Consider the following 15,522-nt stretch of genomic DNA (forward strand, 5'->3'; position numbering starts at 1 on the left):
ACATCCCTCACTTCCCCACCCCTGTATTGCCCCCTCCTCCCCCTCCGCACTGGCAACCATTAGTTTGTTCTCTGTATCTGTGACTCTCCTTCTTTTTTTTTTTTTTTTTTTTTGTGGTATGCGGGCCTTTCACTGTTGTGGCCTCTCCCGTTGCAGAGCACAGGCTCCGGACACACAGGCTCAGCGGCCATGGCTCACGGGCCCAGCCGCTCAGCGGCATGTGGGATCTTCCCGGACCGGGGAACGAACCCGTGTCCCCCCCATTGGCAGGCGGACTCCCAACCACTGCGCCACCAGGGAAGCCCTTTTTTTTTTTTTTTTTTTTTTTTTTTTTTGTCTCCTTCTTTTTTGTTCTATTCGGTCGTTTGTTGTATGTTTTAGATTCCATATACAGGTGATATCCTACAGTATTTGTTTGGCAGTATTTATTTTTGTTTGACTTATTTCACTTACCACAATGCCCTCCAAGTCCATCCATGTTGCTGCAAATGGCAAAATTTCGTTCTTTTTTAAGGCTGAGTAGTATGCCATTGGTTATATGTACCACATCTTCTTTATCCATTCATCTCTTTTTTTTTTGGCGGTACGTGGGCCTCTCACTGCTGTGGCCTCTCCCGTTGCGGAGCACAGGCTCCGGACGCGCAGGCCCAGCGGCCATGGCTCACGGGCCCAGCCGCTCTGCGGCATGTGGGATCTTCCCAGACCGGGGCATGAACCCGTGTCCCCTGCATCAGCAGGCGGACTCTCAACCACTGCGCTGCCAGGGAAGCCCCATCCATTCATCTCTTGATGACACTTAGGTTGCTTCCGTATCTTGGTAATTGTCAATAACGATGCTCTGAACATTGGGGTGCATGTATCTTTTCAAATACATGTTTTTGAAAACACATGTTTTTGTTTTTTTCGGATTTATACCCAGGAGTGGAGTTGCGAGGTCATGTGGAAGTTCTATTTTTAGTTTTTTGAGAACCCTCCATACTGTTTTCCACAGTGGCTGCGCCAGTTTACATTCCTACTAACAGTGTACCAGGCTTCCCTTTTCTCTAAAAATTGTAAATTTTCTTCCTAGGGGTAACTGAGATGATAGTTCAATAATAACATAAGATCAGGTGAAGTCTAAAGAAATTTTAGAAAACCTGGATAAAGTAAGGAAACATCTGTTCGCTGGCATCTGAATGTTAGAGAGACACCGAGACATGTGGACCAAGTTCTGGAGAGAAGGGAAACACAGACGCAAGCTTGACAGTTGGTACAGCTTTTCTCCTCGGGGCATTTGCTGATTCAAGTCTTACAGCCTAGGAGCTGAAAAGCCAAGGAGTTCAAAAGACTCTAACCACAGAAGCTGCTGGCATCCCTTGACTTGCAGGTGCGTCACCCTAGTCCTGCCTCTGTGGTCACTGCCTCCGCCTCTTCTTTGTATATAATCTCCTACTGTCTCTCACTTATAAGTACACTTACAGATGGCATTTAGGGCGAGGATAGTCTCAACTCAAAATCCTTCTATCCGCAAAACTTTACCTTGTAAGGTAACATTCTCAGGTCCCAGGGATTAGAGCCTGAGATCTTTGGGGCCACCAGTCAGCCCACGGCAAGCCCTAAACTTCTTTCTCTCCTGAGGAAGGTCTGGGCTGAGCAGACACCCCGACAGACATCTACCAGAGGCCAGATCGAGAGCCCTTTTAGAAGTCATTTCTCAGCTCATTTGGAATCTTGCTATTGCCCTTTCTTTTTTCCTCCTGTTTGTCCTCATCAGGGGGAAGCATTAAGAGTAAATGAGGGGCTTCCCTGGTGGCGCAGTGGTTAAGAATCTGCCTGCCAATGCAGGGGACACGGGTTCAAGCCCTGGTCCGGGAAGAGCCCACATGCTGTGGAGCATCTAAGCCCGTGCGCCACAACTACTGAGCCTGTGCACCACAGCTACTGAAGCCTGCGCGCCTAGAGCCCGAGCTCCTCAGCAAGAGAAGCCACTGCAACGAGAAGCCTGTGCACTGCAACGAACAGTAGCCCCCGCTCGCCGCAGCTAGAGAAAGTCCGCGTGCAGCAACGAAGACCCAACGCAGTCAAAAATAAGTAAGTAAATAAAATAAATTTTAAAAAATTTATTTAAAAAAAGGAGTAAATGAATAGCAAGTCCAGGCCAGAGATACATGGAGAGGCACAGGCTGGCTCAGGGGTGGGCTAGGACCAGACCAGGCCTCCGGGTATCCCAGGCCACCGAGCAGTTACCCGGTGCTCCGGTATCGCAGCTCCCTTTTTATAGATGGATTTACATAAGGAAATGAAAGGTTGGAACTTAGGCACGGTTGCCAATTCTGATATGAGAAGGTGCTTGACTTCCTAACTGCCGCTCCTTTTCTCCCACAGGAGCTTTTAGGAAACATCAGGGCCTGAGAATGTGCTCTTCTAACCACCCTCCTAGCTACACAGACCCCCAGCGGCCCGCTCCACGCTTGCCAGGACCAGGAAGGGAACTTTATTTTTTTTTTCTGGGCCGCGCCGCATGGCATGTGGAACTTCCCCGACCAGGGACTGAACCCGAGCCCCCCGGCCTTGGAAGCCCAGGGTCTTAACCACTGGGCCACCAGGGAAGTCCCAGGAAGGGAACTTTGGACTCAGATTTGTCTTCCCAGACTCCCACTCCACAGTCAAGACCCTGACCCCCGACGTCCCTGGTCCTCTCATTCAGCCCAGCCTCAGCTGTCTGCCATCCGCTGCATGTTCTCGTTTGTTGAATTTCTCTCCTGGGCTCCGCAGGTAGGCACCCTGCCCTCTCCACGAGGACACGCTCACTCTGCATGATCATACAGCCCATCTGGGCCAGTTCTCAGAAGAGCTGTCCTAGGATGTTTAGACAGGTAGAGAGCTGCTGTCTAAATACCCAGAACTTTCTGTTGGGCATGTGGGTTGACGGGGACAGTCTCAGCTCTTGGGAAGCACAGGTCCTCATTCAAAGTCTGAAAAAGCCCTTTCCACTGAGTGGCACACTAGAGTGTTGAAGGACTCGGGCCCTGGAGGCCTAGGTTCAAATCCCAGCTCTGTCATTTCCTAGCGGTGTGACATGGGGCCCTTTAATTAACCTGATTCTTCGTGAACTAACCCACAGGAAGTAATACCTGGCTTGGGTACAGCTGAAAATAGGATAAATATGTGAGGTGCTTAGCACGGCGCCTGGCATATACTACGTGTTCAGGATATATTAGCTAGTATTATTCTCATCAGTGAGATTTCTCCCTAAGCAAGTCAGTATGGGAAGAACTGCTAAAGTAATTCAGCACCAAATGTGTGACATATAAAACATTTTATTACAAAAAGCTCAGTTGCAAGGCATTTTAGAAGGAACGGAGCATCCCAGACGGCTTTCCTTTTTCTGCCATTACACAGGAGAGACTAGGAATGTCTACCAATTCAAACTAGGATCTCATGCATCCTCAGGCTTTGGGCCCTCAAAAGAACTGACAGCATCAGGGGCTCTGAGAACCCCACCTGGGTCTCACCCCAGCGTAATCATCCAGCCTCTCATTCGGCTTAATTCACAAAACGGGCCCATGTCCTTTCCATAAAGCGGGTCATCTTTCCTACCCACAGTTCAGGATACCAGGGAAAAAGCGAAGGCATGACTTGTCTTCTTTTGGAAACAAAACAGTCCTAGTGGAAGCAAAACAGAACCACAATCTAAACCAGTTGCTAGGTATCCTTTCCTAATTGGAACGAGGAGTGTCATCACTGGCGATTCAGAGTCGCGGAAGGACAAGGGGGGAAGATGCCGGTGCCATTCCTTGATAGGGTCACAGCATCACGAGATCCGAAGCAGCAGCTCTTTCCGATGCACCTACTCTGTGAGGTCCTGGGGGCTGCAGAGTCGCTCCTGAATCCCAGAACCCCTCACCCCCTGGCCCCGTCCAAATTGCTAAGTACACACCTGGCCCCTCCGCTTCTCAACGGTGGCTGAGTGGCTTCATTCGGGATCTGTTGGCGTGGAGGTTGAGTGACAGGAGGGAACACGCCCGGGAGGGGTCATCAGTCCGGGGGCCGGGAGTTGGGGGCCTTCTCTTGGACCTCATCATACTGTGGCGGGGGAGTCAGAGGCTCGATGGACGGAGGAGGCACATTTTTGTCTGGCAGGTTGATCCTAAAGTCTTTGAGGTGAAGCTTTTCGGATTTTATCCTTCGAACTTTCAGCGGCTTCAGGCGTTTGGCCAACTTGGAGTTCTGCCTGTCGGGGGGGTTCCCCGGGCTGGTCTCCACGTCAGCCCTGGTTGTGGTGGGCCTTGTCTCATCCAGCCCCGTCAAGGACTCATAGGAGGGGAGAGAGATGCTCATCCTGGGGTTCTGGTCCGGTTCCCTCGCTTCCGGGTAGTTTGTGCTCATCACTTCCTCATAGCTGGGGACGTAGTACCTTGAGGAGGCCTCCTCCTCCTCCTCTTGGCTGCAACACACCAAGCACAGACACGGGGGTGTTAGCCTGCGCTCAAGTCATTTAAAATCACAGATAGATGGACTCCAAATCCCATGTTGCCACTGGGACCACGTACGCCAGCCTTGTAAACAACAAATGTGTCCAAGAAGGAATAAGAGCTAACACTTCAACTGTTGGCTATGAGCCAGGCACTGTCCCAAGTACATATGAACCAATGCCATCTTCCTAATGACACTATGGGTTAGGTTCTATTAGTATACCCATTTTACAGATGGGGAAATGGATACATTGAGGTTAAGTGACTTGGTCATACCTTTAAGAAGTGGCAGGGCAGGAAATGAATGCCACATTCTCAACTACTACACCATATCATCTGGGAGTTAACCTCCCTTGCCTTTTAGCCTCACACTTAATAGCATGCTGGGTGGGCTATTCCGATGCCCAGCTGGGCAACCTTTGACCAAAGACAACATAAACATGCATGAAACGGCTGCAAATTTGAAGCAAAATGGTTGTCCCTGGGTAGAGAAGGAATATCTGGAATGTAAACTTTACATGTATCTCGAATTATTCTGTAATTTTGTCTTCCACGTTCACCATTAGACTCAAAGGATAGGTCAGGTCCTCAGCCTTAGTCTCATTTGACTGTTGAAAGAGAAAACCAGAAGGTCAGGGCAGTTTTTACATGTTTATAGGGAGTAATGCCAATAGCCATTTTCCAGCACCCTACACTTGAACCTGTACAGGGGATAATGGCCAACACCGGAAACCTCACTGTTTGCCTGGGCTTTCCTCTCATCTCCTTTAGGAATGAACTTGTGAGCTCACAGCCAGGGTGGGTAATGATGGGTGACTGATTTCCTTCTTTGTTCTTTTCTCTGTTTCCCAAGTTTTCTAGAATATGCCTGATTATCTTTTACTCTCAGAAAATCGGTTTAATTTTTCCAAAATAAAAACAACTCCCGTCCCACTATAGAGATAAGACATTCTTACTGAAAATTCAAACGACACAGAAAAATCTAATGAAGAAGATAAAAACATCTGAAATTGTTCCACCCAGAGACAATCACTGTTAACATTCTGTCGTATACCTTTCCAGATCTTTCTCTAATTCCATAGCCGCAACATACGATGTGATGAAAACCTTTCCTAACGTGCTGTGTTATATACAACCTCCTTTTCTCCATGTGGTGGATACGGACCCACATTAGCAAATATAGATCAGTGATGGCTGTGTAGCACTCCACTGAATGGGCGTGTCATACTTCAGTTCGACTGATGGATATTAGGTTGTCACCTGTCTTTGCTGTTCTCAGCAATGCTCTGATAAACATATGAGCACAAAACCCTTTGCACTTGTGTGATTGTCTCCCAAAGATAAGCTCTTAGGAAGAGAACTGATAGGTGCACACATCTTTAATATGGCCTCTTACTGTGAACGCCCCTTCAGTAAGGTTATGTCAATCAACACTCCGGTCAGCAACCTACTTCCCTACAAACCTCCAACCCCGGGGGCAGTCTGTCTGGGCCAATATGAAAGCCAAGGAATTACGATGCCTTTTTTTGGTTGTCTGCATTTCCTGACTAATGAGGTTGAACATCTACAGTGTGAATATCTATGAAATGCTTGTTTGTGTCCTTTGTCCATTTTCCTACTGATGTGTTTCTCTTTCATATTCATTTGTAAGGGCTCTTTTTATACTAGGGATATCAACCTTTATCATATGTTCCCCAATTTACCACTTATCTTTTAAATCTGTTCGTGGCATTTTGGGTCAAAGAGAACACTACTTCCCAACCTGTTCAACTTAAAAGCATAAACACACAGGACATTGGGGTAAATGGACAAGCTTCCAGTGTGCAGGCTCTGGCCACCCCGGGAGCCATGCAGAACCCCTGGAGGTGTCAAAACCTGGACACACCTGTAATGCATTCAAGCCACATTATTTGGGAAACTTTGGGACTGAAGGACAAAGGTATCGGTAAAATGATAAACTGTTTTACAGAAGCGTTAATGGGAGAAAGCCTCCTTGACTAAAATGTTCTCGTCATTGCTCAGCCCTGCACATGTGGGTTTGCGCGTCCATCTCCCGCCTGGGGCGGGTGGCCAGCCTCACCTGTCTTCCTCGTGGGCGTGAGGCTCGACCCCCGGGTGCTGGATGTGCGCCAGCTCCTCAGCGTGCCGCTGCTTCCTCTTGTCACGGATACTCAGGCAGATGGACAGGAGTAGCAGCATCACCCCGGCCCCGACCAGCACGTAGGCTACGGAGAAGGTCTTGCTCTTGAGAATGCCGCTCCCTATCTCCGTCTTGTTCCCCTGAGCGGTTGGCTTTTCGGTAGCGCTGAACCCGGGGACGAGGTTCCACATGGCCATGATGACCCCGAGGACCAGCATCCCCAGGCCAATGGCAGTCAGCGCGTAGTGCGAGCCGTTGGCCTTGGACTGGGCCATCATGCCAGCGGGAGCGGGGCAAGGCCCGGGTTCAAAGGAAGAAAATAAATAAATAAAAAACGGCAGCAGCAGCAACAAAAGCCCCGTAAACGCCTTGCGCTAAATCCCTAGCGCCACGCTGAAGAAACAGCAACCAGACTCTCAAGGGATGGTTTCAAGCAAATGTGAGGCATCCCGTCTGGACAGCTGCGGCTGGGAGGTCTGGAAGGAAAGCAGAGAGAGGAGAGGGGAAAATCAGTGCTGGTTCCAAGTGCTCCGGTGGACACAGCGGCTGTGCTCCTGGAGGTGGGGAGAAGCGGGACTGAGTCACAGGCTCTCGCTGGGCTCGCCTCTGATGCATTCCAGAGGTCTTACGTGCTCCTGTTCCTTCTGTTGTCCGCCTACCCCCACCTGAAAAGGAAAAGCGCGACCTTTCCCTGCAAGAGGCCGGAAAGGTCAGAGCTGCAGGTGGTTCAAACATTTTGTGGGATTTAATGAAGTGCGATAAAATCTCACCTCTTACCGGGTATGGCGAGGAGAGTGAATGATGGCATGCCTGAGCCATGATCAATAGATGTGACAGAATCGCCTGGCTGACCGGCGTCGGTCAATGATATGACCCGGTCCAACAGCCAACTGCGGACCCTCACCACCCTCAATGGCTCCCTATTTCCCGCAGCACAAAATCCAGGCTCCTTGGAATCATGCTCATGGCCGGCTCAACCTGGCCCTGCCTCTCCCACTCATGCCCTTCCTCGCCCTCCTTCGCAAATCCCCTCCGGCATTTCTGCCCTTCTCTGATCGCCGGGGCTCAGCTGCCCTTCCGTGTGTCCCGCAAGCCACCAGCAACTACTGTGGCAAGTCTCTCTCTTTCCGTGACCACATGTTTTTCACTCTGCTCCTGGGACGTAAGAGGGCCCCCCCCAAAATGTCTGCTGAATCAAACGAATGAAATGAACAGAGGCCGGAGGAAGCTGTCCTGCAAGACACGCTTCTTTTCAGCCACACGGAGTTTTGCTTTTCTTAAAGGGGCAGAAGCCTGCACATCCTTCATCTTAGCTGCTGTTCCCAGCTGGATGAGAAACCCTCTCCTGTGAAGCAGCTCAGAGACCTTGTGCTAAAGGCAGCGGTCAGCCGTCCTGGGAGTCCGTAACCATTTGCTGGCTGGGAGAGGGAGCCAGTGACTTGAAGAGTTGAGGGTAGAACACTTTCAGGGGGCGGGGGGACCAGCGAGCAAGGCTCCTGGCTAATTACTCCTCAGATACGTTATTCCTGCCTAAGCAACTTTTGCAGAACAGTAAAACTTTACAGCTGTTTCGATGGGCAAGGTCCTGTTTGCCATTCTGCATTCTTTCCGCTCCTTGCGAAAGGACGGCTAACCAGGCCACGTGAGAGCCGATGCTGCCGAGATACTTTCTCATCCAGCGCTGGGCTCCATCTGAAACTGGCCACTTCGTTCAAAAATACTCTAAAAATAATTGGGATAACATCCTCTATCGGCTTGAAGTCAGTTCCTTCTCTCTTTTTTTTTTTTTCCCACTCAACAAATATTTCTTGTGCGTCTGCTAAGCAGTGTTAGGTGCTGGAGAAACACTGGTGAGCAAGTTAAGAATTAGGGGGGCTTCCAGGTCAGCAGGAAAACAGTCTACAGGGAATAACAAAGTAGGAAGAAAGGAACTGTGGCACTAGGCAGCTGGGTGTCTTAAGTCAGGCTGGAGGGCATATGGAAAGTCTCTGTGAGAGAAGCCCCACTTCACATAATAGGATCTGCATCTGCCCCTGAATGCATTGGGCACGTGTGTGTACATACATGCACACCCATGCATGCGTGCTGGTATATGACCATGCACGTGTATGCATACAGAGCACTGAACAGGGAGCCCTGACTCCATCCTTATTGATTTTCCCCCAGGGCTGGTTGGGGCCGCGGGTGGTGAGAGGGGCAGCTCTGGCCTTTGTAGGCGCCTCTGCCCTTCATCCTGGGATTTCCTTGCCCAGATTTTGTTAAGCAACTGTCCATTCCTGCTGGAGACATTTGCAGCGAGACCAGCTGGGAACAGGCTACGGTATACACAAGGCTGTGTGTTTCTCACATCACTCACAGCCAGCAAAGGGAAGGAGGGGTTTGGCAGCCCTAGGAATGCGTAGGTCCTGCCAAATGGATTGGAGACAAGGCCAGACTTGGAGGGCTCCGTGGTGGAGAAGTGCAGCCCGAGCCTTGTGCTGGAAGCAGGAGAGATGAAGAAACCATTTACTGAGCACCTGCTCAGGGCCGGACAGGCAGGCTTCGTTCCCAGGAGGCTGACAGCCTGTTTATTAAACCAGTGATGGGGCCATGTTATCTCCCCCTGCTTCCTCTTCTCATTAATTCTCAATTCAAGCTTTGCCTTATGCTTGAATTGAGTAAAACAGGTCCCCGATGAGAGACACGGGCAGAGATGAATATGTCAGAATTAACACATTTTTGGCCTGTTAAATTGTCAATGACTGAAAACAGGCACTAATACTCAGTGTGGGTGAGGGTGTCGGGATGGGCAATTTCATACAATGTTGCTGGATGGCAAGTTTTGGCATTTGTGGATCAAAAGTTCCAAAAATGTTTATACCCTTAGGCTCCAATTAATTCCCACTTCTAAGAATTATGCACAGGGCAAGGATATTCATCATAGCTTTATAGTAGCGAGAAACTAGAAACTACTTAAATAGCCAATAATCTGGATTTGGTTAAATAAAATATGGTACATGCACTTATTCAATTATGGTCTCAAAGCAGCTAATGATACATTTTAAAGTCAAACAAGAGTATGTTCACTGTGATTCTAATTTTAATAAAACTCCATACATGGGTCTGTATATATGAATATACAGGGGAATGGGCCGAACGATCCTACCTATGTTAAAATAAAAAAGAGACAATATATTTTCCTGTACGCAAACATGTATGTAAAGTCCCAGAAAAGGGGCACATTCCAAACTTGTGCCAAAGATTGCTTCTGGGGATGGAGGGGGCTTGGGAAGTGTAACTTTTACTCTATTTCTGTATTTTGAATTTCCTACAATCAGAATGTGTTGTCACAAGGCAACATAGCTTGGTAGTTAAGTGTGAGCTTCGGAACGAGGCTGCCTGGACTCTGATCCTCACTCTGTACCTTCCCAGATGAGTGACCTTGGACAAGTTACTTAACCTCTCTGTGCCTCAGTTTCCACAACTGTAAGATGGAGATAAAAGCTCTCTAGGACGCACCTCATAGGGGAGTTATGATACATAAAAAAGTAAATAGACCTAAAGTACCTAGAATAGTATGTGACCAGCACACGGTAAATTCTTACAGAAAGGTTTGTTATTTAATATTATTTAAAGCCTGCATTCTCAATGGGGTGAGATCACCCACAAGGGGGAAACAACTGACTCTTGGGGATGGTGCAAAATAATCTTACCTGTTACAATAGTCAGTGGTCCTCCAGATCCCCAGCATGTCGGGCATGACAATTTCATGGGGTGGGGGTTGGGAGAGCATTACAAAAAGAAGGTCTAAAAAGACTCCTCCGGGAAGGAACGATAGTCGGGGAAGAAAAGGTTGAGAGACACCAATGAATGTATTATATTAAATTTCAAAAGACTCAAATTATACAAACCATGATGTTTACAGTTATTTTCTCCGTGTGCTGGGATTAGAATGATTTTTCTTTTCTTTTTCTTTCTGGGAGGATAAGAATTGGAAAACACAGAAATGTGTTGCTTTTCAAATAAGAAAATGAAATAAAGGTGTTTTTTGGGGGGGTTCATGGCAGGGTTATGTGTCCAATGGTAGCTTAAAACTGTTTGTCGTTTCCACCCTCCCTCTGGAGACCAGATCTCGACGGTTCACTGCGGGTGTGGAGACCCAGTTCCCTGAGGTGCAGCTGGAAGCTATTTATCTTGTTTCTGGCTTGTTGACCCACGTTATATTTAGCATGGTGTTCTTTCCCTTCCAAAAATAATGGAAAGAAGCTAATTTTGTGCTTAGAGGATTTGGACCACATAGTTTCCAAGATGTCCCTAAAACAGAGGAGCCTTGGTGAACAGCCTGGGGTCCCAGCTCAGCCGGACTCACCTCTGGACCCAGGAGTTGGATCCATCATGGCTCAGGTTCAAGGCAGCCCTAAGGGATAAGTGAGTGATCCTGTATCTGGGTTTTCAAGAAAACGGTGAACCAGTTAAGAGAGGCACCTACCTGTTGTTACCTAGGGAGCCTCCAGGCAGGCCTGACAACAACTCTTCATGCTAAAATCTTGAGTTAAGGATCCACCTGTAAAAAACCAGAAATGCAGCTTTCTAAGTAGGCTGTGGGCATGTCAATTTGAGGTACTCCTGGGGGAGGCACGTGTTTGCTTTTTGGAGGGAAGGTACATGCAAAAAAAATTCAAGATTCTGTACCAAGAGTGGGGCTGCAGAAGGATGATGATATGGCGGCTACACTGACAAAGTCTTTCCATGGTTTTCTCCATCTTACGCAAGTGCTCCTGAGAGTAAAAGGAGGAGAAACACTCCCCAGGTCATGTTATGAGGAATCTGTAATCTTGACCCCAAAAGCGACAAGGCAGGAGAGGAAAATGACAGGTCAATTTGATCTGCTGGCACAGAAACAAAAATCCTAAACAAAATATCACCTAATGGAATCCAACATTTAAAAAAAATGTTTACCCCAAGAATGTAGAGTTGAGTCAACATTAGAACATCGAATAATGTCATGTCCCAGGAGAAAGGATAAACCACGACAGCAGCCGACTATGCAGTTATAGTCCAGTGGAGTACTACGCAGCAGAGAAAATGAATAAACTGCAGCTACATGCACCAGCGTGGCTCATTCTGACACATGTGAGGTTGAACAGGAAAGCAAATTGCAGAAGAACACACACAGTATGATCCTATAATATTTATATGAAGTTCAAAACCAGGCAATGTATTGCTTTATCTTTGTAATTATTAGGAAGAAAGGCAAAATTATAAACTTAAATTTAGGATAACAGTTATCTCCCTGGAGGAGTGAGAAATGATGCTGGGGAGGAATAGTGAAAGGTACAAGGATGTTTATTAAATTATTTCTTAAACGTCACATATATCTTATACATACTCTTTTGACTGGCTGGAATATTTTGCAATAGGAGATTCTGAAAGTCCGTCAATGTCTTTCCATAACTCTTAGCATAAAATCTGAACTCCTCTGCTGTGGCCTTCAAATCCCACCAGACTAGACTGGGCTCCTGCCTCTCTCGGCTCACCAACCCTCTGTGGCTTCCTGTCTGTTTCTAGTCACACTAAGCATACCCTGCCCCAGGGCCTTTGCACTTACTTTTCCTGATACCCGAAACTTTTCCACCTGTCTCTTTTGTTTGTCCACTTCTTTACTACTTCTGTCTCTCAGCTCAAATGCCATGTCCTCAGCGAGGATTTCCTTGACCACACTACAAATAATGTCCCCTCCCTCACCCAGCTACTCTCAAGCCCCATGTTTCGGTCCCTATGACATTCCGTCTCATGGATGGATGACATTAACTCAGTCTATGATCGTCTCGTTTTGCTTTCCTGTTGCTTCCTTGTCTCCCCCACTGGAGCGTAAACTCCCTGAAAGTAAGTTCTCGTCTGCCTTGTTCACCTCTGTATATGCCCAGCACCCAGCATAGTGTGCCAAGACCATACCAGCTGCTTAATAACTATTTGTAGAATGAATGAATGACTATCTAGCAAGTTAAAAAGTTTAACTGATGTCCCATATCAATTAGGGGAAATGCCTAGTCCAAGGTTGGCACCGAGGAGGAGAGGATTAGATAGAGCTAATTTTCAGGATACCCAAATCTTGTGTCTGTATGCAAATGATTTGCCAGCAACACGGGAAAGGCACCCAGGTTAAATGTGACTTCCATTCTGACCCAAGATGGTGACTCTATCAATATTCCCTGGTGGGCTTTGAGGTTTCAGCTGGTCGCTGGTCTTCCCAGCACGTAGGTTAAGCACCCAGAGCTTTGTTCCTCCAACCTGGGCACCTGTTGTCTTTCTTCCCGTACATCTTTGACCAAGTAGAGCCAGAGCCAGGGATTTCCCTGGGGACAGGGGAGGGGCTGTGCCCTGGGGAGAGTAGTCACAGCTCTGACATCTGAGCCTCACCAGGATGAGCTGGGGGTGGGGCGTTGGGCGTGGTCATTATCACCAGTCCACACTCGGATTGGAGTCTCTCAATATAGACATAGAGACAATATGAAGACAATGCTTTAAAGAAAATCAAACGATAGAAAACAGCAGTGCTCTGGCTGAAACAGCACAGGGTTCCAAGTGTTAATGGGCAAGCCTTCCCTTGCCCCGCGTCTCGCCGAATCCCAGCAATTCTCTGGAACACGGTTTAGAAACCTGGGCTCTGATCTAGACCCTCACGTGGCCTTTGAGCTCTGCCCTGTGGCCCCGGAAGGCACAGTTCCAGAAGCGTCCAGGCTGGCCAGCTTTAGGGGGAGGAGATTCTCGGCAGTCGGAGGTGTCTGGCAGCACAACCGCCCCCGTGACAAAGAGGCTCCTTGACCATTCTCCCCGAGCCCCAAACTCTTCCTGCCAAGCTGCATAATTGGGAAAGGGATCCCCAGCTCCATTCGCAGGAACCAGGCTGTGCTACATTCCCATCACAAAGGAAGAATTCAGTGGGGCCCTTTGGCCAAGTTTCAGCTCACAATCACTTTTGTCACCAAGTTCCAGTCCCATGCCACAGGGAAGGGGTGGGGGCCGGAGGAAAGGCTCTGAGCCACCGCTGCCGCTGCCCCTGTCCCACCGGGGAGTTTCAGGCTACCTCCCCAAGAGCCAAGGTCAAGGGGTGTCGGGTTCCTATTCTTTTAGAACAGGTTCTTGTAGACTGTGCACTCAGGAAAAACTGAAAAGCACTGTGCAAATGAGTCCTAAAGGTAGAGGAGAGAGGAGGGCTGCCTGAGCCAGAGAGCGCTGATGGGAAAAAGAAAAAGAAAGGATATTGAGTAAACTGCGAGGCAGAGTAATGATAATAATAGGAACAGCTCAAGAAGGAATCAGGCACCCTTTCTAAAGGCATCCAATCCTCACAGATGCCCTTCAAAGATGATTAGCCCCACTATATCTGAGTCTCCGAGAGGTTAAGTAATTTGCCCTGGGTCACACAGCTGTAAGCTGCAGAGTCAAGTTTCACAATCAAATCTAGCTGACTTGGAAGCCCACCTCCTTTCCCTTGCACCACACCAGCCCCCTGTGGGCCACTCCCTGGGTGGGGCACGCAGGCCAGAAATGGGCAACACACAGTTCACCCCTGGAGATGCTTCATCGCCAGAGCATGAGGGGTAACATATGTGCATTTCTTTTAAAATGACTTTAAAGAATTTGTTTCCAACAATTCCTGGGTCCCTACTGTGTGCCAGGGGCTTTGGGGGATACACAGATGTGGGAGACTGCCTTTACAGTCCAGCAGGAAGACAGGTGACTCTTTCTTATAGAAGGGAAGTGAACATCAGGTAAGAGGGAACGTGCATTGGATGCCGACTCTGTGCCAGGCCCTCTGTTGAGCTCTTTCCATGCATAATCATTTAATAGTTATTAGTTCTACCTAGGACACTGAGGTTCAGAGAGGCAAAGTAACTGGTCCAAGGTCACACAGCTAGGCAGGGGTAAGGTATGTCTGACTTTAAAGCCCATGCTTTGCACCACTAAGCACTAAAACGGGGTAGGTAAAATGAGCCTACAGAGAGAGCGACCAAGTCACTTTGAAGGGGGCAGGAAGGAGGAGGATAAAGCAGCAGCTGTGTGGGACCTGGAGGCATCTGTAACCTTTCCTTGGGCGGAGTTTGGGGGCAGGAGGAGATAAGGTGTCCCGTGGGAAGGGTTCAGCCTGGGAAAGGGCACAGAGATGGGAGAGCAGACACCTCCCAGGATGCACCACTTCTCGCAGAGAAAAGAGGCAGCTTCCCCTCCGCAGTATAAGACATCAGTGAATTTTATAAGACCTGACGTCTCCAGTCTCCTTGCTAATCCATGAAGTGTTGGTGAAATTAAGGCAGGAAATTAAGGAAGGCAAATTCAAGTCTGAAGACTCCAGGAGCCATAAACAGAAGGAGCAAGTTAACAAACCAGGTACCTTTTCTTCGGGAGCTTGACACTGTATCTTTCTCTAAGCAAGTGGCTGGCGTGTGACCCTACTTACAGGGCTGGCGCTGGGCACCCAGTCTCGAGGGCTCCAGCCACACTCACTATTTCTTGGAAAATGTGACATCTCTATGTGTTCCCTGCCAGGATGGAGTCTGAGAGCTCCTGTCACCATCAAAGCGAGTCTGACACCCTGATCCTTCTCCAGGCTCTAGGGATGAGCCACCAATGGCCTCCCGCTCTGGTAAGCAGGGCCGAGTACAGGCTCTGACCACGCAACCCGGCCGCCCCGACCCCAGCCCCAGCCCACCGTCAGCGACTGTGAAATATCTGCTCCTGCTTCCTGGACACTGCCCATGTGCCGGGCTCACGCTAAGCGCTCTGCACGGGTTAGCACCTTTTTTCTGCCCAACAACCATATGAGGAGGTCCCCAACTTTGTCCACGTTATCACTTAATACACTGAGGCACAGAGAGGTTGAGAAACTTGCCCAGGTCTCACAGCTTAGAGGTGGTGGCCCTGAGCACAGTCTCCCCGTTCAGAACT

General features: G+C 48.7%; 1 protein-coding gene across 3 annotated transcripts in view; it reads right to left on the reverse strand.

Annotated features, from left to right (window-relative positions):
- Positions 1 to 3,283: 3,283 nt before the first annotated feature.
- The window catches only part of TMEM51 (transmembrane protein 51), a 44,634-nt gene continuing 32,395 nt past the window's right edge, over positions 3,284 to 15,522 (reverse strand). Inside the window, exons 2-4 of one of the 3 annotated variants that reach the window (XM_033432999.2) lie at positions 11,063 to 11,137; positions 6,535 to 7,070; positions 3,284 to 4,426 (exon numbers count right to left, since the gene is read on the reverse strand). In XM_033432999.2, the coding sequence (XP_033288890.1) occupies positions 4,018 to 4,426; positions 6,535 to 6,872 (747 nt within the window). In that variant the 5' untranslated portion in view covers positions 6,873 to 7,070; positions 11,063 to 11,137 and the 3' untranslated portion in view covers positions 3,284 to 4,017. Of the gene's footprint in view, positions 4,427 to 6,534; positions 7,071 to 10,286; positions 10,393 to 11,062; positions 11,138 to 15,522 lie in introns of those variants that run through there. The other 2 variants (XM_004272422.4, XM_033433000.2) reach the window with 2 other exon arrangements.

This window comes from Orcinus orca, chromosome 1 (genome assembly GCF_937001465.1).
Source record: "Orcinus orca chromosome 1, mOrcOrc1.1, whole genome shotgun sequence".
NCBI classification, from domain to species: Eukaryota; Metazoa; Chordata; class Mammalia; order Artiodactyla; family Delphinidae; genus Orcinus; species Orcinus orca.